This window comes from Bidens hawaiensis, unplaced genomic scaffold (genome assembly GCF_021521415.1).
Source record: "Bidens hawaiensis isolate Kalapana, Puna unplaced genomic scaffold, B.hawaiensis_p1.1 tig00009659_1, whole genome shotgun sequence".
Classification (NCBI taxonomy): domain Eukaryota; kingdom Viridiplantae; phylum Streptophyta; class Magnoliopsida; order Asterales; family Asteraceae; genus Bidens; species Bidens hawaiensis.
Genome location: NW_027491724.1, coordinates 790364 through 815441, shown reverse-complemented (window position 1 = coordinate 815441; position 25078 = coordinate 790364). Strand labels below are relative to the sequence as shown.

At 32.5% G+C, this 25078-nt stretch overlaps 1 protein-coding gene and 2 pseudogenes across 2 annotated transcripts; all 3 read left to right on the top strand.

Moving 5' to 3' along the window:
- The first annotated feature begins 8492 nt into the window (after positions 1-8492).
- Positions 8493-9422, top strand: LOC143533273 (coniferyl alcohol acyltransferase pseudogene; annotated as a pseudogene).
- On the top strand, positions 9016-11624 carry LOC143533297 (coniferyl alcohol acyltransferase-like; annotated as a pseudogene). Its single transcript, XR_013135326.1, has 3 exons — positions 9016-9407; positions 10406-10962; positions 11256-11624. The product of XR_013135326.1 is annotated as a coniferyl alcohol acyltransferase-like (transcript).
- Positions 11625-18309: 6685 nt separating this feature from the next.
- On the top strand, positions 18310-24169 carry LOC143533272 (homeobox-leucine zipper protein MERISTEM L1-like). Its single transcript, XM_077028111.1, has 11 exons — positions 18310-18365; positions 19123-19231; positions 21386-21565; positions 21961-22353; positions 22436-22537; positions 22653-22853; positions 22964-23036; positions 23081-23176; positions 23267-23541; positions 23638-23733; positions 23804-24169. The coding sequence occupies exons 1-11, from the start codon at positions 18310-18312 to the stop codon at positions 24167-24169; spliced, it is 1947 nt and encodes a 648-aa protein (XP_076884226.1).
- The last annotated feature ends 909 nt before the right edge of the window (positions 24170-25078 follow it).

The following is a 25078-nucleotide window of genomic DNA, read 5'->3' as shown; positions in this document are numbered from 1 at the left end:
TGAAAAATGCCATATATCAATAAAAACTTTTGAATATTATTCATATATACTTAAACTAAACTTAAAATATCATCTATAATATATATAAACGAAAACCCTAAAATCCTACGTGTCACGATGTGGTCGTTCCCCCTTTTATGAAAGCCACCAGATTGATTGATTTTTAAATGGAGTCTTCTCATTGATTTAACCCAAATTTATAGGTATGGGTTTTACCAAAACCAGATAGCTCTTAAACGGGTTATAACATTTCATTAAATTAAAAACTAATCTTACCAATTATTTGATTTGAAAATCCTACAAAATAGGGATATACTAAAATTTAATATCCAATTTAAAAAGAAAAAGATATTATTTATAATTAATAAACAATTTTATAGTAAAAAACATAAGCGGGTCATAGGTCACCAAATCCAGATAGCTTTTAAACGGATTATAACATATCATTTATTTATGAAACCCTTTCATCATCAAACCCTAAGTATATTATTAACTTTCTTACAATAAAGAGAATTAAAATCCAAAAAATAAATATTAAAAGACAAAGTATTCTCTCAAGCCATCAGATTGCTTTATTTGTAAATGAAGGCTTCTCACGCATTTGACCCGAATTCACGGGTAAAGGTCTCACCAAACCTAGATAGCTCTTAAACAGATTGTAACATCTCATTATATTAAAAATTAATCTCATGAAATATCTGATATGAAAATCCTATAAAATAGGGATATACTAAAAATTAATATCCTATTTTATTTAAAGAAAAGATATTTATAATTAAGAAACAATTTTATAATAAATAAAATAAACGAATGGGTATCACCAAATCCAGATAGATTTTAAACCGGATTATAACATATCATTTATTTGTGAAAGCATTTCATCGTCAAACCTCAAGTATATTAATTATACATTTCTTACAATAAATAACATTAAAATCAAAATATACATATATAAATATTAAAAAAGAACAATGTAAAACAACCCTCGTAATACGGGAGATAAAATCTAGTATATATATATATATATATGTCTCTAAATACAGGTTAAAATATAATCATATTTACCCATTTGATTGAAAAACAATTCAAGACATATATTATTTTACCTTATTGAAAAGCTTAAAATTTCACATTTTTGCATGTCGGGCCTAAAATTTTTATATTTACCCATAACTATATAAAATAATTCTAAAAAATATAAGATTCAGCACATTTCTTTTAAAACAATTCAATATATGATCATTTTACCTTATAGCCTATCTAGTCGATCGTGTAAGATCTTGTTGATCGAATATTGTTTGAACCCGAGTTGGTTCCTTAATTAGAGATTTACCTTGTTTTTATATCATAAAGTCTATGCCTGTTTTGTGAATATTTTTAGTCCCCTTGTCTATTTTAAAATTATTAGGATGTTAATTTAAAACAAAAGTCGTTAAGAAGCTAAATCCTTTGTTTAGAGGTATGCGACGTATGGGAGATATGAGGGATGATCCTGGCTAGCCACGATTCGAGTCCTGACCTCACTCGGTTTTACCGGCTCCTCACTGTCGTGCCGTTTGGCGGGCATGGGGGTCGGGTTTTATCCGGGAAATCCCTCAATAGGTGGACCGCTAGGGGCTCCGTCCATCCGGACTCGTGGCCGGCTCGGACTACCTTTAGCTAATGGGGGCCACGTACGGAGTACCCGGCGTTACTTAGTTGGTCGTTCTAAAAAAAATGAAGTATGCGACATAACTAGTTGAAATTAAAAACTACAAATTGGATTTAATTAAAATGAATCTTTTCATACACCTCAAACACCCAGAAGATTCGCAATCGAAATGGTGATCACAGTACCACACCATATCGTTATAAACTTATAAAACAATTAAGTTACGAATACTATATAGTTTTGCTAAATGAAAATTATTAACTTTTAACGCAAATATATTAATAAAACAATGGTTTTTAGTTAAATACAAGACTGATCAAATACAAAATACAAGACTTCAACTTAGGATTCGCGTTAACAAATAAATGTGTAACAAATTAATGATGGATCGGTGACTCAAATGATATCTATTGTAATTTTTATTTTGTATTGGAATATAGCAACAAACAAATTTTGACGGATCTAAGTTTCTTTAATGTGTCATAATCCAAGTAGTAAATTTACCATGAAATTTGCATTACTCTACCAAGAGCATCCATAATGTTGGAGGCACCACCTTAGCCTGCCCCCTTTCTCTCAATTCCTTTTCCTCCCTTTCTCTCTCCTATATTAGTCTGAAATCTTGGACATCTCTCATATCTCTCCCTCTCTCTCTCTCTCTCTCTCTCTCTCTCTATATATATATATATATATATATATATATATATATATATATATATATATATCGATGGTCGAATTTGTGTATTTGAAACTATGAATGCATAGAAATTTGGAATGAAATGAAATCTGTCCTATAAAGGTTTCCCATAAAGATATGCAACTTACAAGCCTGAGAATTTAAGTTTTTACTAGAAATTGCTATTTTGGCATTAGTTGTTTTTTTGTTTTTTTTTTTGGAAAAAAATCGAAGCTAACAATTGTTGGAATATATAGAAAATTATGAAAACAAAATAAATTTTGTAATGTTAGAAAATTTTAAGACACCAGAATAAGAAAATGTTTTCAGATTTCTCCAACACCAAGGTCACCCCTGCAGCTATCTGTAATTTATTATGTTATGCAACATACATGATTTACAAAATGTCAAACTAAAGAAAACTATACTTAAAACTAATTCAAAAAAATTATTAATATAGCAATATGCCTCCAAAAAAAAATATTAATATAGCAATATGCCTCACTTGTGACCTAGTGGTAGAAAATTAATTTGGGTTCTACTATAGAGACCCAAGTTCAACCTCCCAAGCGGCACTTAAGGGATATTGGCAACGGAAAATTTGAGTTAAGTCTTACGAGATTGTCAGTTCGGATCCCGACAGAGAGTTTTACTCTTGTGGTACCACAACAACTGTCAAGTGGCAGCCGACAGTATGATTTTCTTGGAAAAGACCCAAGACAAACTCTGAAGCTAGCTAGCGTGGGCCCAGTTAAAACAAAATAATCAGACAAGAGTGGGGCAACGAGCTCTTCAAGTTAAAGAGTGTAGTGACCTAATCTTACTACTTTAATAAAAGAGTACCATATTTTGACACTTGTTATGCTCTCATGACTCCTTTTTCAAACTCATATCCACTAGATAAATCAATTTAATTTAATTATGCATTTAATATATTAGAAATTATATTGTATTAACTTTTAAGATTGTAACTTGTAAGTATCGAATTTGACTTAATAACTGTTCAAAAGTCAAAGCAATACTGACGACTAAAAATGTTGATTTTTTAATATAAAGTTTATCTGTTTTAATTAAAATCTATATTTGTTCTGCTTGGAATTTTTTCAATGGGGATTTAACATTTTGGAATTTTTTCTATTCAATTATTTTTCACTAATGCTTGAATTTCAACTTTAATTTTCAAAAGAAATAATCTTTTATTTTCGTCAATAGCTTATTATTATTCTATCATTGGTTTGCTAATTGCCTAAAAGAATGGTGAACAACACTTTTTCAATTGATATTTTAAACTTTCCATGGCCAATCAACACTTTTTAATGAAGAATTACTTCCAATTTCAAATCAATTGATATTTTGATTTATTTAGTCTTACTTAAATTTGCTTGTTTCATTCATTCAATAGCATCAAGAATCCGACTCCATTACTATTTGTGACATTTGTCAATTTCGGGTTATTTTATACTTATATTCTTAATGTAAACCCGACCCGTTTTGTATTCCGAACCTTTCGATATTATCAAAATGATGAATTGTATGTTAAATATTTGTTTTATAGTTGTTGGATAAAAAAAAACACCATTTTCGGTTCTTAAAATTCCCCGAAAACGCTCAAAACGAACTCCAGGGACTAAAACTACCAAAATGGAGACTTGAAGGACCCATTTGTAGTTTGTGCTTCTTGGGTCTATAACCAACCCATTTTCATGAAACACCCTTTATGAAATACCCATTCAACTTACTCTATATATACACACCCATCTTCTTCATTTGTGCTTGCTCATTTCTTCATTTCTCTCTCAAATTCTTGAATTCTAAGGTTGTTCTTCATAAGCTAATCTTTCATTTTAACTAACTTCTCAACACTTAAAGCTTGATGTTACAACATATATATAATATACACTCCTTGTTTATCTTCGGTCTTTCATTTCTCCGGTCTCGGCCGGTTGAAATGTCGGGCTAGTAAGGCAAGGTTACATGGAGGACTTTGTAGTCCTTGTTTATATATTTAAGAAATCTAACCATATAACTTGTTATACTTGCTTAACTTCTACATATTTTAGTTTATTGTTCATATTTGTCAAGTTTCATGGTATTGGGTATGTGGTGACTAGCCTCGGTTTCATCCCGAGTTGAGAACCGAACCAAAAACCGAACTTTTGCTTAAAAGCATTATTGTTAACTTTTTGAATGTAAAACTTGAGTATTATTATTTATAAGTTATTTTACAAGTTCCATGGTAATTGGGTATGTGGTAACCATCCTCGGTCTTATTCCGAGTCAAGGACCGAACCAAAAACCGAACTTTTGTTTAAAAGCTTTATTGTTAACTTTTTGAATGTAAAACTTGAGTATTATTATTTATAAGTTATTTTACAAGTTCCATGGTAATTGGGTATGTGGTAACCATCCTCGGTCTTATTCCGAGTCAAGGACCGAACCAAAAACCGAACTAAACCGAGTTCACTCGCTTAAGACACACAAGTGTTTTTAGCCACAAAAACTCATATTTTTCTTCAAGATTATATTTTAAATCAATTTTAGTTAGTTTCTAAACATACTTGGCATGTCGGTAACCAACTTGATCTTATAACAAGTTCGAACCGATAAGGTCGTATACTCGCTTAACGAACGTTAAGGTTCTTCACAATAGAACTACATACTTGGTTAAGTCTATTTTGATTTTATTGAGTTATCTCATAACATTTATTATTTTGGGAAGTTAACTGTGAGCTTGGTCAATTATCAAGTCTCGAACCGACAAACCCGAACACTCATTTAAACCTCGTTTTGGGTATTCTTATAACCAAGGTTTTGCAATATTGCATTTTAACCCACATTATTACTTAACATAGGTTGAGTAAAAAAAAGAAAAAAAAACTAATGAATAGAATACCGAGACCCGGTTTCGAGTAAACTTATTTTACAAAACTCGTTTCTTTAATTTCTCAAATATTTACATTTTAAATCCTAAACTTTATTTATTTACTTTATTTGTCATGTATTTTATTTTAAACCCTTCCAAGACTACCTACTAACACAAGACCCGTTTAATATAGGTCTTGTTCGTTAAACCGATCTCTCCGATTATTCACGACACTATCTTTCAAGTTACTTGTTAATGTGAGTACTTTTTCATCCCCCGTTTTCCATCTTTCATTTTGGGGGTGGCATTGCATACTTATTCAAATTCAAATGATTTATACTTGAGTCTTAAACCACAACACGTATTGTATATGTTTACTTAAATAAATGCTCGATTTGATGTTATATGCTTTACATGATTATGTGCAAATTCTTGAATGCTAAGGCGGGTAGCCTATTGAATGCTAAGGCGGGTAGCCTCATCAAAGTATGATCATACGTTAATTCCGAGTATATATGGTATCCCCATATAGAAAGGTGTCGTCAATGTATTCTTATTGACGATTTCATTATTGTCGTCAATGTATTCTTATTGACGGTTTTATTATCTAAATTGTTGCTATTATTTATTGTTTTTCATATACTAGTTGTGGATTTCATACTATATACTTATTGTCCAAAACTATGAAAATTGCTCACCAACCTTCGTGTTGACAAACTCTATTTTATGCAATGTTACAGGTTTGATGTTAGCTTGATTGGATTACTTGAAGAAACTTATTATCTTGGCTTTAGGATATTAGAAAATAAAAGAACAAGTTATTTGTTTATCTATCTATTTGGTATTTTGTATGAACAATTGTTGTGTTATTTATGATGATATGGATTTAAATGAGTTGTTTAAATATTGTAACTTTATAGTGTCATTGTGCAATGAGCAATCATGTCGCGCCTCGATGTTTCCGCCTTCATTGGTCGGGGTGTGACACTATTGGTGCGTCCGTTGACACATGTAGGTCCCGAAACCGGATCCGACAACGAACGGCTTTGTTCTTGATAATCGCTCGAGACGGGTGCGGTGAAATCAAACGACCGAACAAAATGATATAACGATAATATAAATGAATGGTCTCGTTATCGGTTGAAATATTTAATATATTAAGTAAACGAACCGACCCCACCAAAGGTGAGCTCTCCTTGGGTGGGTGAAAACACCATACAAAACACACACATAAAGAACACATATTCCCTATTTATAGACTAAAAACATATCTAGAAGCTTTCCCATTACACTTAAACGCGTGTCGAAGTTCTCGTCTCGTGTTCGGATGTCTCGCCCACTTTAATTATTAACTTGACCGTAAATATATAACGGGTTTCGTAATTTGATATCGCAAGTCACAAATATTGGCCTTACAACACATTTAGTCTAAAGGTATGTCACTTTTCATTTTAAGTAATTTTCCTTTATTATACAACAACAATAAATTATTAAACAACATTTGCTATCTACCGCTTACTTTTTAAAATAGTAGTTGACACATTTATTACTAAAGGTTCGCAATCCGGTTTTCGGTTTAAACCCGAGCAGCTCATTGAACGTCCGGTTCTTTACACTTTAAAGGCCTATATTTTATAAAGACGTTTTGACAGATTGTATATATCATCATCCTTTCTTATAACATTAAGAAACTGTCAACCAAAGCATTACCAAGAATCTTTTACTTACCATATGCTACCAATAGATTTGGGTCTTCACGTACGTCAACCAACACTTACGTCAATTGATATTATCCGATCAGTGTTGGTATCTATGTATTGATACTGCTATTACGGCTGGAACTAATTACCATATATTGATTTCCAATTGATATTTCCTATTTTCCTTTACAATAAATTGATTTCCAAATTTCAACCGGGCATTACATGGAATGGTTAATGAGCTATAAATGGATATGATATGTGAGCTATAAATTAGTTTTGAACCTGACGTATATAGACATACGGGTTGTAAGCCTGTTTTTGACTAACCGGTTTCAAAATATCTTTCTTATTGTAACACAAGCAATTGTTAATATCATTATTATAATTACAATCATATTTTCCTTTACAATAAATTTATTTTTCAATGGGGCATTACATGGAATGGTTAATGAGCTACAAATGGATATGACATGCGAGCTATAAATTAGTTTTGAGTTACAAACGAGTTTTAAACCGGATGAAACCTGTTTTTGTCTAACCGATTCCAAAATATTGGGTTCAAACCGGTTTTAGCTAAAAAAAACTCCAAACCGGTCCTAACCTGGTGGTTTATACTATAAACCAGTTTTTGTAATAGCGGGTTCAAACCGGTGTTCCTGTTATGCTCCTTAGAAATCTTAACCAGAAAAAAGGCTTATGAAACGGTACTCGACTACAAATTTTATCTTTAGGTACTCGTGTGGTTGAAGCAAAAGTTATTTCTGGAACTAACATTGGAGTTTTGATCCATAGATCACCACTGACTCCAACAGACAACAAAATAGCATATAAGTTCAAAGACGACAGTTTCCCCTTGCAGTATGTTTTGCGATGACCATAAACAAAAGCCAAGGTCAATCATTATCTAGGGTTGGTTTGTACTTGAAAGAACCCGTGTTCTCACATGGACAACTATATGTCGCCTTGTCAAGATTTACAAGCAGGTGTGGGCTAAAGATTCTGATTCTTGATAAACAAGTTAATCTAACCAATACAACCATAAATGTTGTGTACAAGGAAATTTTTTCTTATTTGTAAAATAGTTGCGTAATGGTTGTTTTGTAATTCCTGTAATTTTAATGTAATTTGTAATTGTATTAATAATATATGATATTTGTGTTATGTGTTATTGATTGTATTTTGCTTAATGTTTAAATATTATAACTTTTATTAATTCCTCATGTAATACACGGGTCTCAAACTAGTGCATAATAAAATCGACGTTTAAAAAAATATTTGATAAGCAATCTAACCAAAGCATATCATTAATGGTAAAAGATTCGTAATTGAAATGGCCGGTCACAATATACCTAAGCATGAGACATGCAACATGAATCAACAAACTACTATATATAATTATATATACATATGATTGAAAAACAGCTATTTAAGCTACCAATATTATTTAATAAATAAAACATAGCTTTTGACATAAACGTATATTAAGATTACAATGGCTTTTAGGATAACTCAAAAAATAACATAAAACTATATGGATTTGTGTTAATTAACATCGTTTGGAATTATTCCGAATACATGAGTTGACCTTTTCAAGGCGGAATGTCAACTGTTTATACGAATTTAGACGCTTCAGACCTGGTTATCTAAAACACCAGCCAGGAAGAAACCTATTATTGGAAGAAACCTCCCTTGAATCTGGTTTCGAACATGAGACCTCAGTTAAAATCTCAAGCGTTAACCATCACCCTCTATCATTGGATATGAAGGTCAATGGTGTGTTAACTATAGATTTGTGTTAAGCACCAACTAATGGATAAATAAAGGATCAGTGACAGATATGATATCTATTCCTAACTTTTGTTTATTTTAAATTTGCAACAAAAAGATAGATATGAAAGCTTAAATTTAGTCAAACCAGATAAAAAGATAGATATGAAAGCTTGAATTAAATTATAATTGTTTTAACGGCGGATGCAACACCTACTCATTACTCAATACTATACTATCTATATATACATATACCTTCCATTTGCTAATACCAGCCTGCATCCCTTTCTATATCATATCCATCTCTCTTTCAATTCTTAGCTTCAAACCAAGGGTAGTGATGGCAACTATTTCTTTGTGAAGGTGATTGACGAAGTAGTGGTGCATGCAGAAGAACCATGGACTGACCATTGGCTACCCTTTACAAACCTAGACTTGCTTGTGCCACCTTTTGATGTTGGTTCTTTCTTTTGCTACAAGAAACCCGCACATGGCGGTTTTCCCGACATTCTGAAAACCCTTAAAGATTCGTTATCCCGAGCTCTTACGTTGTACTACCCGCTCGCTGGCGAGATCCTATGGAATGAGGTGGTTAGAGAGAATCAGTTTCGCTGCAACAACCGCGGTGTTGACTTCATTGAAGCTGTTGCAGATGTGGAGCTTAAGGAACTGAATTTGTATAATCCTGATGAGAGCATTGAAGGTAAATTAGTACCCAAGAAGTTGCATGGGGTGCTTGCCATCCAGGTAATTAAATTCTAATTACTTGTTAATATATATATATAGTAGCTTAATAATTATACAGGGCCGTCTTGTAGGTAAGCTAAATGAGGCATGGGCTTTAGAGCATTCTCATCCAACCCCTCATTTTGTGTGAGGGGTGTTTTTATAATTTAGAGAGTGTTTCAGGGTGTTGTGAGTGGAGAGTTTTTATATTTTAGTAAAAGTAGTGATTTTTCTGTATATTTGAAAAGTAACTGTTATCCCATATAATTTTTTAATATATTTTGAGAGTGGTTGTGAGTGAAGGAAACAGAAAAGGTAATGATAATAGGTATAAAAAGTATTATTTAATTGAAATGGAGAGAGAAAATGTAGTGAGTTTTAGTGTAATTTTTGATTTAGAGATAGGGGGTAGGATGAGAATGCTCTTAGGCTTCCAGTTTTATAAGGTATCCATCTTAAGTAAGAGTTATGTATTATGAGATTTTCAAAATAGACTTTTTTAGAATTAGTAACTCATTGATAGGCCGCAAGCTAAGGAGCATTGACTCATATCCATTATTCATAACATATAATCCTTATTCTATAGTTTTTATATACACTCTAGAGCTATACGCATAAAGAAAAGAGAAGAAAAAAAAAGACCTCAACATTTAATTTAATTATAGGCCTCCAAGGACGTTGAGCCGGCCCTGTAATCATGTTTAATATTTTATAGTGACAAAACCTGATGAATATCATCAAATGTTTGAAAACTCGATGCATCATGGAGATAATTATCATACTAATGATTTCATTTAGTATTATAAATCCAACAATTTATTTTAATATTAATAATCATGTACAAAATACAGCTAACAGTTTTGTAGTGACAACGTGGCACACATGATCATTATTCAAATGTTCTCTAGGTCAACGTTAATACCATGTAACTATATCTTTACAAAACAAAGTTATATACTTATATTAATATGAATGGAATCAACTTATAGTAATAGGAGTAATGCCTACCACAAATGCAGGTTACCGAGTTAAAATGTGGAGGCATAGTGATAGGGTGTATGTTTGATCACCGGGCGGCTGATGGGTACTCAACTAACATGTTTATCTCATCATGGGCAGACATAGCTCGATCTGAAACCCCATCAATGATACCCTCTTTTAACAGGTTCATTCTCAATCCAAGGTGCCCAACCACTTATTCATCATCAATCAATGATGTGTTTGCTTTATTTGAACCACCAACAAAGCAAGACCATGACGAAAACAATATAAATAGTGACCACTTCCTCATTAACCGTGTGTATTACATTGAGGGAGAACAACTTAACAAACTACAATTGTTGGCAAGCGAAAATGGCCGAAGGAGCTCAAAATTAGAGGCATTCACTTCTTCTTGTGGAAGATAGTTGCACTGAGCATGGAAGACTCTGGAAATCACAACAAAATGTGTAATGTGGCTCTTGCGGTTGATGGACAGAGTAGGTTAAGTGAGGGAGATGGAGAAGAGAAAGAAAAACTAATGGCCTCTCACTTTGGCAATGTTTTATCAACGCCATCTGGGTTGAAAAGATCACAGGTAATGAACTTATTTAAGGGTTACTTATTATTTTTGGTTTGTAAAAGATTATATAATCTCTCTTCATTACTAGTTTAGATGAAAATATAATTAAGTTAACCAAATCTCTAGAATGATTTTACAGTAAATTACTTTAATAAGAAACATATGTTTGGTTCTCAAATTTCTATTTTTGCAGTAGTGCAAAATATTAATACAATTCTATAATAAAAATTAGGCTACAACCTATACTCTTTACATGGGTTGAAAATAAAATGTTTTAAAATCTAATTCGCTTTGGTCTGAAACATTAGGAGTTGAAGGAGATGTCATTGAGCAATATAGTGACAGAAGTTCATGAGTTCTTGCAGACCGCCACTACGAAAGACCATTTCTTGGGCCTAATAATAGCATTTGCCAGCAAAGAAATGTAAGTGATTGTGTCATCAGGAACACGGTTTCACATCATGGACAAGATGGACTTTGGATGGGGTAAAGTGGTGTTTGGATCATGTCATGTCCCGTATGGCAGGCAAGACTGTTACGTGATGACATTGCCAAGTCCAACCAACCCTAATGATTGGGTAGTCTACATGCATTTGCCAATGACACAAATGAACTACATCGAGTCCCATGCCGGTTACATGTTCAAGCCCTTGATTTCCGATTACCTCCAGATTTAACGCGTGTTATCGTAGTCTTTGCATATATATATATATATATATATATATATATATATATATATATATATATATATATATATATATATATATAGGTTTGATATTTGTATTATGTTGAAAAAAATATTGTTCGTTGGTATGACATCAAACAATAAACCGTTTCTCACGATCAACAATGCTAATTAGAAACATCTACGATCACATTAGCAGTAATAATAGTAAGTTGTTTGACCTTTTTTCCTATATGCATGAAAGCCATTCACAGTTAAGTTTTCTGATTGCTTTGAACATCAAGCACCATAATACGCGCAAAATGCACACCACCATGCCATGCCATGCCATACCACCGATCTATGATCAATCGTTCTGTCAGTTAGTTCTGCATTTGTGTTTCTTTTTAATGCATCAAATTAGGACAACGTTACGATTAAGTTTCAATATCCATGATTTCCTTACTTAGCAAGAAGTTTTTGTTTTGCATATTTAGTTTCTTGTATTTGGAAATTAAGAGACAAGTTGCCCCCAAAACTCGAAATAGGATTTGTTTTGGCTAGAGCGCTCAAATCCGCTACCAAGTCGCATTGCAAGACAATAAAGAAAATAAAAACTTTTAACAATTGATTTATTTTCTAACTAGCTACAAATACACAGAATTTCTCATTATGAGAGAGCTACTTTAAAGAGTGTAAAAACATAATTACTACAATCCCTTTTAGAAAAAAGTGGCTTGACTAACGAAAGAAAATGAAACCAAATACCTTCTTAAAGGAATGCGCTTTGCGTTACATAGTCTTCTTCCTATTAAATTCTTAAAGAGTTTGGCCAACTTGAAAAGGCTAAAATAGAATTCACACCATGTATATTAGAAAGGAGAACATTGCATGGAGAAACAACAGAAGATTCACATTGACAAATCTTTGTATTACATTATTACTTGTCACTTTAAGAAATTCCATCTGATATATCAACCCAATAGTGACCATATGTGGTCGTTGGCATAAAGCCCTATGACAACTTATCCTGACGAAGTGTTGTCCTAAGAGGCGTCATATAAAAAACATAAACTGACGACTTGCCGTCGTAACAGGTTAATTTACTTCATTTTTTTCCTTTTCTTTTAATTAGCATAATTAATGGTCACCAACGGGTTAATATCAATTTTATTAAATATGTGTTTTCATTTGCCAGAATAATTAGCAACGAACCCTAAGCGACGATAAGTCGTCGCTAGACCACCCACAACATACTTTTAGCGACTACACTTGGGCAATGACCCTTATGGCGATGAAATGTCTTCGCTATAAGGTGTAAAAATTTCACCTTATCAGATAAACTTTCTTGAGTATGTACTTTTCTTGATCTCTTTTATAGTGAAAGTTCTCAAAATATAATTACAGATTTAATTTATGTTAGGTATAATATACTAGATAAAAAATAGAATACAATAATTCCCTTAAATTAAAAATAGGTATGCGACTTTCCACTTGAATTAAAAAATACACGCTAAATCCTAAAATCAACCTCCTCTGCTCAGCGACCTGCCGCTACCATCTCCAACGTCACCGATCCACCATTTGGCGGCATCAACACTCCTCCGTCACCATCATCGGCACCGACAACGAATATCGGGCAACTCGCCTGAAAAAAGCAGCATACTCTCTTTTGTCACAGGTTTGTTTTTAGCAATTGATCAATTAAACTTGGAAATTGATCAAATTAATCATCAATTCATCCAAACAAATTTATATGGATCTTCAATTGAATCAATTTTGTCCTGAGCGGAACTGATTTTAACTTTGAGCGTGTTTTTCATTTTAGGCCTTGAGCGTGTTAGGGTTTGGAATTCAATTGAGCGTTTTTCATTCTATGTCATGAGCGTTTTTAGGTTTTGAATTTCAATTGAAGGTAATTGGTTTTTTTAACCATGAGCGTTTCTCCTGTATTTAATGTACGTTAAGCAAATATTGTACAATAACCTTCTAGATAGACAAAACATTTTGATTCATTGTATATTTGTATTGTAAGTTGTATCTGTATGTTGAACTAACGAACATCGATCATGGATATCTAAAATATTGATCATATGTTGGTCTTCTTAAGTTGTCTCGTTTAGTTTTGTTGGTTCATTTTAAAAACTTTTAAAAACCGGAATCAGCTTAAGCATATTAATTAAAGATTCACTAAATAAAGGGGAAAACTCATTATCCTTGTAAAAACTAAATTAAAAACTTTAGTAAAAGAGTTCTAACCTTCTCCAAATTAACTGGATGAAAAACATATCAAGAAAATAATGGAAATTTTAACCGGTCGGTGACGGAAGGAAATATTCAAAGGAGCCTATTACTATTCTTATTTTTATATGGGAAAAGTGAATACAGTGCTGTCTGTCGTATAACCTTACGCGTAAAACATATCAAAACTACGTAGTTTTGATAAAAAATACCCTAAAAGCTAAAAAGGATTAAAACACTATAGTTAAGAAACACTATATAAGAAAGACAATAACATTTAATAATATTATATCGAGCATAATATGCAAAACGAGTATAATAAATTTATCAGGATGTGAAACGAAAACTAAATTTGCTAAGAAACTGAAAAAAAGCTAGATCCATTTGTTAATCATAGTTTATTGATAACTCGTGATAAATCGATTAAAAAAATAAACAAATGTATATTATTATATACTATAATAAAAAAGTATATGTTACAACCCCGAATGTTTCACGCGTAGATGAAATGAAAAACTAATATTGGATTAGATTTAACTTATCTAAGAGGACAAAGCTATATTCTTAAAAATTATAATGTGTTCAATCTATTAACTCAGGCCGGCCATCGCATGGGGCTGAGTGGTCGACGGCCATAGGTCTGACTATCTGCTAGGCCCGAAATTATTTATTAAAAAAAGTTTATATGTGGTTTTATGAAAAACGATATGTATATTTAATGTTTATACTTAATTACATAACAATTAACTTGATCTAGACGTGGCAAAGGGGTATGACTACCAACCAAAAGGTTGTAGGTTCTAGTCTTATTTTTGGCATGTTTAAGGCCTATTTTATACATTTGTTTTTTACACAACCCAACTAATAACTAAAGAAGTCAATTTAAAAATTAAATTGTTTAAACCCAACAAAATACTCTTTTTACTTATGTCCCCAAATATTTTTCGACTTCGGCCCAATTTTTTTTTTTTTTCAATTTTCAGAGTCGGCCCTGTATTAACTATTAACCACTATAATATATATTAACAATTTAACTAGCGATCGTAACTATCAATTTTGTTGTCAATAATCATCTCAATCGAACAGATTATTAACTCCATTCATATTCGATGACATGGCATGCCACGGCGTTAATAAAAGGAGAGGTTTTGCCACATCACACGCTACATCATATATAAACGGAGTTAACACTCTGTTAAAGTGGGATTAGTTGTAACAAAATTAAAAGTTAAGATTGCCACTAGTTAAATTATTAATAAAGATTAATATTTGCTAAAAATAATAGTTTTGATTATTAAAATCAAATTTTACTATATATGATCAATCGTTAAATATGAAAGAGCATGGCTTAGGAGTATTAAAAATTGATATTAATCTTTTCGAACCTCTCAACACCCTGCAACTATCTATAATTTATCATGTAAAGCAACATTATTTACAAAATGTCAAACTAATACTTAATTTGTAAGTTGTTCATCAAAATATTAATAGTTGATAAGCAATCAATCATAGAATATCTGATTAGTGATAAAAAGATCCGTAATTGAAATGGTCAAATATTCCAATTACGAGACATGTACATGAATCAACTAATAAAACTATGGTTTTTACTTTTTAGGACAATCAAAAAAACATAACTTAATTTTAAGACAAATAAAATCATCCTTAAATTATTGGTGGGGTGATAAGATGGTTTGAAGGTGAAATTAGAGATTAGGGGTTCAAGCCTTACATTGTACAATACAGTATTTTGTTGTCCAACAGAAAAAAAAAGATTGCATTGTACAATTCTTTACCCGATGTCGATCGACTTGGGTTTGCATTAACAAACTAAGTAACGAATTAATGTTGGATCAGTGGAAATGAGATATATATATATATATATAGGGGTTGGATCTTGCGAGAAGTGATTTTATAACGAGAAATGCGAGAAGTTAATTATAACCATTGATGATGATTGATCTATGGTCTACAATCAAAATGGTAATAGTGTAATTATGAGTTTCAACATCTTAATAGAAATTAATAGAGTTTCAAACAAAAAGGGTATGTTGGTATTTTGCTTTGTAGAAGCCACATTTGTAACTTACATTTCATTATTACATTTCTAAATTTTAACTACATCATCTCTCAAATAAAATATTCAAATAATTTAAGCTTGCAAGAAGACAAGAAGTTATCACAACTTGCAAAAAAAAAAAAAAATCATATAATCTATATTACCAAAACTTTTTATTACCAAATAAATTTGTGGGTTTCACCATACGCTTTTTAGTTTATACAAGCTAAGACGTTCTTCAATTTTCATAAAAAACGTTGACTAACAATATGTTAAAGTTACATTATTTAGGAATTAATTAGTTCATAGTTAATTAATTTACTAATTAAATTCATAATTTAAAAACGATTATGTTAAAAGTTACATTATTTATTTTGTTAGTGTATGTTGTATTTCAAATTGTGTATGTGTATTTTTTTTCGTGTGTAGGTTCATTTATGTACTATGTAGGTTCATACATTTATTGTATTTGTGGCATTTTGAATTGTGTAAGTGTAATTTTTGTTGTGTAGGTTCATTTATGTAATATGTAAGTTCATATATGTACCATATAAGTGGTATTTTGAATAGTGTAGTTCTAAATTTTATCGTGTGTAGGCTCATTTATGTACTTTGTATGCTCATATATGTATTGTATATGTGGTTTTTTTGAATTATGTATGTGTATCTTTTATCACGTGTAGGTTCATTTAAGTAATGTGTAGGTTCATATATGTACTGTGTATGTGATACTTTGAATTGTGTATGCGTAATTTTTTTATCGTGTGTTGGTTCATTTATGTATTGTGTAGGTGGTATTTTGAAGTGTGTATGTATAATTTATATAAAAATTTTGAAATTAAAAATAAAATAAAAAAATGGAGATTTGTTTGTTGATAAACTGTAAATAAGATGTAAATAGGTTTATGTGTAGGATATGCTGTATAACGTGTAAGATGTGTTGCTTAATGTGTAGGATATGTTTTATGATGTGTAGGATATTAGTTTACATACACAAAATTAGTTTTGTCTACACTACATTAGATATGTCAACGCTACATTAATTATGACTACACAACATTAAAAGTGTGCATACACTACATTAGATATTTCTACACTACACTGCACTAATTATAACTATACAACATTTTAAAATGCGCTTACAACACATTACGTAGTTACATCTACATTACTTATAAAATAATAATAATAATAATAACATTAATTAGTCATTTACAGAATAAAATGATTTTAAATCAAATAGATTACAATGGTTCAAATTTTATATGAAATAAAAAATAATAATAATAGTTTGTAACTTACCATTTGCTAGCAACTTATCATTAATTATTAAACCATTAATGAGTATGAGTTACAAAATAAAATACTTTATGTTTCACTAATATACCCTTGCATATAAATAATCAAAATATAAAAAAGAAATTATGTGATTGGTTAGAATCTCTTCTCGCGTTTCTCGCAATAAGAAACACTTCTGAAATGAACCTAATCCTATATATATATATATTAACGGTGTCGAAACATTATTAGTTTATTACTTAACTAGCTTTTAAACTCGTGTAGTACACGAGATTTGTCAAATGATAAAAATTAATAAGATTCGTTATTTTAAATAAGACACAAAATTAAAGATAAAAAGAATTGAAATATATAGTAAAAACAATAAGAAGTCTGGAATCTCAATTTTATAAAGTTGAGAAAATCTCTTTATATTTTATATGCAACATTTGTAATTTTATCATAAGTAGATACTATCCAATATTATAGGACTATAAACACAAACAACATTTTTTATTTTATGTTTTTATTTTGTATTTCTTTTTCTTTCAAATAATTCATTTTATTAATTTATATATTAGCAAATCTCATGTATACATGATTCTAGAGCTAGATAAAATAACAAATATGATAAAATGAATTTATTTAGATTTGCACTCATAGTCTAATTTTTTCTTTTAATATTCTAAGTTATAACTCTTTTGTTAAAATGGTTTTAACCCATAATCCATCGACAACTAGGACACTTAAACATCATTATTTTTGTTATTAGAATGGTAAGATACGATATAGCACTAGCAAGAAGCTCAAATGAAACTGACATAATAGTTGCAACATAAAGAACATAAAGAGCATTCACTTGATTTTTTATTAAAAAAAATGTTGCCTTGATTTCTTCCATTTTATAGCATATCGTCTTCTTGTTAAAGATTTTATCATTCCTCTCACACCAAATGATATTATTTCTATTGCTAATTTTTATTTTATATACACTGGATTAGCAACAAACAAATTTTGGCGAATTTTGTTAATTTATTATGTGATTAAAAAATTTTGGAAGTATAGAATTCGCTTATTGACGACGCAGAATACTTTACCATAGGCTAGCATACACGAGATCATGCCAAAAAAGAGAATAAAACGGTTACCAACAGACGAACCACCTGGTGTGGCACGGTAAGGGTAAAAGAAATTGAAGAAATCTCCTTCAATAAGAGAAGGCCAATCGCTATCAAGCCGTTATGAAATTACCCACTACAATATTCTCTTTATCCAATATAAATACCTTTTGTATAATCATTCAATATAAGATCGTTAACATACCTTGTTGAGTTTTACACTTTTACTAGCTCTTCATCAACGCGTGAATTTGTTGCTTCCATTACAATGGAAAAGGACGTTGTGTTAGGCCCCGTTTTGTATATTTAGTCTTTTGTATTGATTCGGTTGTGTATTTGGGCCGATAGGTCATTTTGTACGTAGTTGGGTCACGGTCCATTGTAAAGAAGCCCATTGGACCTCAGTGTATATGAAATATGCTTCTCATGCATGCCTCCCTATAAATAGGGTGCATGCCATGAGAAACTAAGATTTTTGGCAATTCTTATCTCTTTCTCTCTACTCATCTCTCGGCTCTCTCTCTCTCACTCTATCACTCACTTTTCTATAAACGAAAATAAATTCAAGATCCGAGACCACTTGGTTACTTAGTGTGATTTCCGCTAGCACTAAGTTAGGTTGATCCAAAGACGTTGTTAGATCCACCCGAATAGGGACCTACAATTGATATCAGAGCGGGTTTGAATCAACTGATTCAACTTTGTTCTTGATATTCGGGTTCTATTTCCGCGATTACCCGAACCGAGACGTTAAAGACCCGTTAGATCTTGAAAATAAAGTGGGAAATAAGTGTGTTTGAAGCTTCTCCTTGTAGATTCGGATGTTCGGGATCTACAAGTTCCGGATCTGGGCGTTTCGGGAACCGTTCCGTCATACGCCTAAAATCCGGTTCTTCTCCGGCGACAATTCCAGAGATTGGAGATGTAGATCAAACTCCGACGTAGTGTCAGTTATCTCTGATTGTTCAAGAAGGTCGGTATATCTGTGAAAAGTGAGCCAAAAAACCCAGATGCGGTGGCGGCTCGTTTTTCCGGCGAAAGGAGCCGGTCTGTCACACCCCGACCAAAGGCGGCGGAACATGCCGAGGTGTAACGATTGTCCATAAGCACATGACACTAATTAAAGTGACAGTATTTAATAAACTCATTTCATTTCACAACATCGAAAATGTCACATAACAATTATCCATAAAATAACCATAAACAAGATATCACAAAATATGGCAAATTGATATTGTTCATTTTTACTAATATCCTAAGGTCTTTGATGTCGTTTTCTTCACAATCATAAATCAACCAAGATGCAAACCTGCAACATTTCATAAAATAAAGTCTGTCAACACAAAGGTCGGTGAGCAATTCATAAGTTTAATCATATTAGTATATAATAAAGATAGCCACAAAACTTGCATACGAAACGATAAATAAAAGTGGTAATTTGGATAAATAGATATCGCTAAACACATTAGCGACACCTAGCTATAAGGGGATGCCAAATAGTCTAGGATTTTATAGTTATCGTTAACTGCATTACGTTAACGACACCTTGCTATAAGGGGATGCCAAATAGTCTAGGATTTTATAGTTCCACCAACCAAAAGCGATAAACACATAGGCATATAAGCATAGAACACCAAATCGAGCAATTATTTAGGTAAAGTATACAACTACGTTTGTGGTTTAAGATTCAAATATAAAGCATTTTGTTGAATAAGTATGAAATGTCACCCCCAAAATAAAAGATGGAAAATGGTGTATGAAGTACTCACCTTCAAGTAGTAAACTTGAAAGATGATAATTTGGAGATTTGTCGGAATGACGAGTTTAACGCACAATGCCTAAAAAAAAAAAAGAAGTCTTGAATTTAGAAAGGTTGTCTTTAAGGTCTTTAAACAAAATAAATGTTGAGAAATGTAAAGAATTAAAGTTCAAGGTTTAAAATGTGACTATTTAAGAATTTATAATAATAACCCTTTAAAAATGTAAGTTTGCTCGAAACCGGGTTAAAGTATCTAACCTTAATATTTACTCAACCTATGTTAAGTAATAAGGTGGGTAAAATGCAAGAATGCAAATCCCTTTGGAATAAAGATACTAAAACGGGTTTTTTTTATCGAGTGTTCGGGTTGTCGGTTCGGGTCTTGATAATTGGTCAAACCCAAAGTCAACTTTCCAAAATATTGAATGTTATGAGATAACTCAATAAAATTTAATAAGACTTAACCAAGTATGTAGTTCCATTGTTTTAGAACTAACAACGAACGTTAAGCGAGTGTTCGGTTTTGTCGGTCCAAACTTTGTTATGAGATCAAGTTGGATCCAACATTTCCAAGTACTTAAGAAAATATTTAAAAATCAATTTGTAACTATTTTTAAAGAAATATACAAGTCTTGATGGCTAAAAAAACACACTTGTGTGTCTTAAGCGAGCAAGAATCGGTTTGGTTCGGTTTCCGTCTCACAACAAGTTCATAGATGGTTTCCACATGTCCAAACACTAAAGAACTTGTATAATAATGTACAAATAAAAAAATACCAAAAGTTAACAATAAAGTCTTTAAACAAAAGTTCGGTTTTCGGTTCGGATCGTGTTTCGGGTTAAGACCGAGGTAAGATTCTACAAACCCATAACCATAGAATTTGAGCCAAGCGTATCAATTAAGTAATGTTTATCACATCTGAGCGTAGAAAGTTTCACATTTTAGCGTCCTTTCCATGTGTTATTTCACATGAATAAATATGTTCCATATTAATTCCTTATGGCTGGTCTATGTCAACAATAAATTCATGCGTTTACTCTGAGAGGTATCCTTTAAGATATTGATATGTGCATAATTGGATAACTTGAATTGGCTACTTTATATCCATATTAATTTATAGTTGCTTAAACTTTTTTTTCTTAGTTTGTGTGATGAGCAAATACAATAAATTACTAATGATCAATTGGTTTGAGTAGATATATAGCTGGTTCATTTTGAACAATGCTTGCACTTCCATATAATCTATAAAGGAATCAAAGTTATACTAAGTAATCTATCTCACCTTTTTGTCATTTGCTTTTTTTTTTTTCTAAATTAGGCTCAGCACAAACGCTACGATAACTCTCAACAGAGAATTGAAAATCAAAAACTAGTAGCAGACAACATGCAATTAAAGGAAGCTCTCGCCAATGCCACATGCCTAAAATGTGGAGGGCCACCTGAAATGTCCTTTGAGGAACAACAATTGAGGATTGAAAATGCTTTTCTAAGAGAAGAAGTATGTTAGGTTTTACCATAAGAAAAAAATTATTTTCCTCACATATCACTACTACACAAAGGGGTAAAAGCTACCGAAATTTGCGACCAACCAAAATGGTCGCAACATTAGCGACCGTGTTAGTGACCAAATGAATATTTGGTCACCAATTTACCTAACAAAACAAAATCGGTCGCAAAATTAACGACCGAACATTTTCGGTCGTTACTTGGTCGCAATTTTAGCGACCAAAGTTGTTTCGGTTGCAATTATGGTCGCTGCTTTATAAAAAAAGAAAAAACTATAAACAGAAATTTATTTGGTCGCAAATTTTTTGAGCAAAATTGTTTCGGTCGCAAAATTAGTGGCCAGATCAAGATCGGTCGCAAATTTAATATATATATTTTTTCTGATAGATTGATAAGGTATCTGGAATTATTGCTAAACATGTTGGCAAGCCAACACACACACACCCTGATCGACTAGGGTCTAGCTTTAACCCACAACAAGGAGTACTAGGAGCAAATGACATTCTCCGGTCCATGGCTGTACCTACTGAGAAGCGAGTTATTGTGGAGCTTGCTAGTGTTGCCATGAAGGAACTAATTGAAGTTACTCAGGTTGGTGAGCCCCTTTGGGTACCAATCTCAGATGACTCATCTCAAGTGACGTTAAATGAAGACGAGTATCTGCGGTCATTTCCCAGATGTATAGGACCGAAACCAATGGGAATGAAATCTGAAGGTTCAAGGGAATCCACGGTTATTTTCATGAATCATATAGCTGTTGTGGAAATGCTAATGGATGTGGTATATTTTTACTAAATTGCAATCTTTTTATGTCTACATTCTTATGAATTGACAACTCAATAATCTAACAATGCTTTTTTAGAATCAATGGTCAACTGCGTTCGGTGGCATTGTTTCAAGAGCAATGACTCTAGAAATACTTTCAACTGGTGTAGCTAACAATTACAATGGAGTTATGCAAGTGGTAAGGGGGGCATGCATATAGTGTCCTGTGAAGTCATACCTTAACTATTAAAACAGCGAATCTAGTTCCATCTATATTAATCTACACACTTTGGTCAATATTTGACTATTTGCAGATGACGGCTGAGTATCAAGTTCCTTCTCCACTCGTTCCAACCCGAGAAAACTACTTTGTTAGGTATTGCAAAAGACTTGAGGATGGAACGTGGGTCGTGGTTGATGTATCCCTGGATAATTTGAGCTCTTCAGCAGTAGTAAGATGTAGAAGAAGGCCTTCTGGATGCTTGATTCAAGAGCTTCCCAATGGATACTCAAAGGTACAACTTCTTCAACCTTTAAATCAAACTTAATTAACTTTGAAGATGCAATAAATGCAAATACAAAAGTAAGTGAATTTTGCGAATTCATGTCTATTTTCCATATCTAGGTCACTTGGGTTGAAAATGTGGTAGTCGTTAATGGGGCCGTTCCTGATATCTATCAACGGCTAGTAAGCACTGGTCTATCAACGGCTAGTATTAATGGGGCCGTTCCTGATATCTAGCATTTGGTGCAAAAAGATGGGTAGAAACTTTAAAAAGACAATGTGAACGACTTGCAGGTGCAATGGCTAGCAATAATCCATCGGGAGATGTACGAGGCAAGTATATCCTTACTCGATTTTAGTAATTCTTTCCTAATTCGAAGAAATATCTGATAAATTACATCACTTTGTTCATTCATGTGATAGTTATAAATCCAGAAGGGAGAAAGAGTATGCTGAAGTTAGCCCAGAGAATGGTCTTTAGCTTCTGTAGCGGGGTTGGTGCTTCGACTGCTCATACATGGACTACTTTATCTGGAAGAGGTTGGGGTCTAGATGATGTTCGGGTAATGACCCGAATAAATGCGGATGATACAGGTAGACCTGTTGGTATTTTGCTAGGTGCCGCAACCTCATTTTGGTTACCAAATCCACCAAAACAGGTTTTTAGTTTTCTTCGTGATGAGAACTCTAGGAGCAAGGTAACCAAGTCGTTGATGAAAATCCTTATAAAGTCATAAACTTAAATATAATCAGAATTTAGGTCTTCAACCTTTTTTTTTTTTTTTTGCATCCAGTGGGACACTCATTCAAACTGTGAACTGGTTCGAGAAATGGTACACATTGCTAATGGCCGTGATCCAGGGAATTGTGTTTCCCTTCTGCGTGTTAATGTAAGTTCCAAAATTATGCAAAACACAACTCATGATCCTAATGCAACTTTCAACTTCTTTTATCTTGTAGAGTGCAAATCCAAGCCAGAGCAACATGCTTATGCTACAAGAGAGTTCTACTGATTCTACAGGATCATATGTTATATACGCACCAGTAGATATTGCAATGATGAATGTTGTATTAAATGACGGTGATCCAGATTATGTTCCATTGCTACCATCTGGTTTTGCCATACTTCCTGATGGACTTGGGCAGTATGAAGGTGAAGTTCTTAAGATTGGAACTAGCGGATCCTTTATCACAATCGGACTCCAGATTTTATTCAGTTCAGTTCCTACTGCCAAAATATCACTAGAATCAGTGGCAACAGTTAATAATCTAGTTAAGTGCACAGTGGAAAGGATCAGTTGTGCTATAAATTCATACAATCAATGAGCAATATTAGAGGCACTACAAATTAATGGTAAGACAGTCATCAATCTTTCTTGTTTACATTTCATCTAAAATCTAGCATGCGTTCCTAACTGTCCTATTGATAAATGCAATATATAACTATGCTTTGGATATACCTAACGTCAAGATTACGTTGATTAAATTTTCTATATATATATATATATATATTCGAGGGTAGCGGTTGAGAGACTAACAAACACAATCGGGTCAACCAACAAACCTGTAGACACTCTATATTGTTAGTTTAATCTTGCGTAAGTGCGAGGACCTAGTTGTCGTACTTACAAACCTAGGGGATTTTTGAGTTAGTTTTCCTCCTTTCTTGTCTAGCAAGGTATTGTATGGTTATAAATAGGGGTTATTTGTAATAAAGTAATTATACCAACATTAATAATCAATATAATCAAGGTTTAGACTTGAAAACCTATTTGTCTTCAATTGGTATCGGAGCCTAAATATCGATCAAAAAGTTCCGACGGCACAAGGCATCTCCGATCGAAGGTGAGTCCAGCGAGGAAGGCAATCACGTCTGGTTGCAAGACCTCTGCGATGGGTTCTAAGATTGATCGAAGATAAAGAGCGGCAAACAGAAAGAAAGATTCGATGTTCATCTATTTTCCAGCGAGGTTTGGCGTCAGGTCTTCGACAAACAAATAACAAAGAGTTAAGACGGTAGGTTTCAAGAAAATCGATTAGGTTTCTTGAATGTAATCAAGAATCCAAGTATCATGAAAAACCGGTTATGACGTTGGTGTCTCTGTTTTGTCAGCGAAAAATAAAAGTAGGAAAGCTTGTTGGGTTTCTTTTGGTTCATTGATTAAAGAGTTAGAAGCTTGGTCACAAAAGTCAATAAAGTGTGCTGGAATTTTTTTTGTGACACAGAGGCTATGA

What these genes read in the sequence shown, in the direction of transcription:
- LOC143533272 (XM_077028111.1), top strand. Translation starts at nt 18,310, where the DNA reads ATGCCAAAAAAGAGAATAAAACGGTTACCAACAGACGAACCACCTGGT. An exon ending in CAATTCCAGAGATTGGAGAT is followed by an intron (nt 19,232 to 21,385) that starts GTAGATCAAACT and finishes TTTCTAAATTAG; the next exon opens with GCTCAGCACAAACGCTACGA. An exon ending in TTTCCCTTCTGCGTGTTAAT is followed by an intron (nt 23,734 to 23,803) that starts GTAAGTTCCAAA and finishes TTTATCTTGTAG; the next exon opens with AGTGCAAATCCAAGCCAGAG.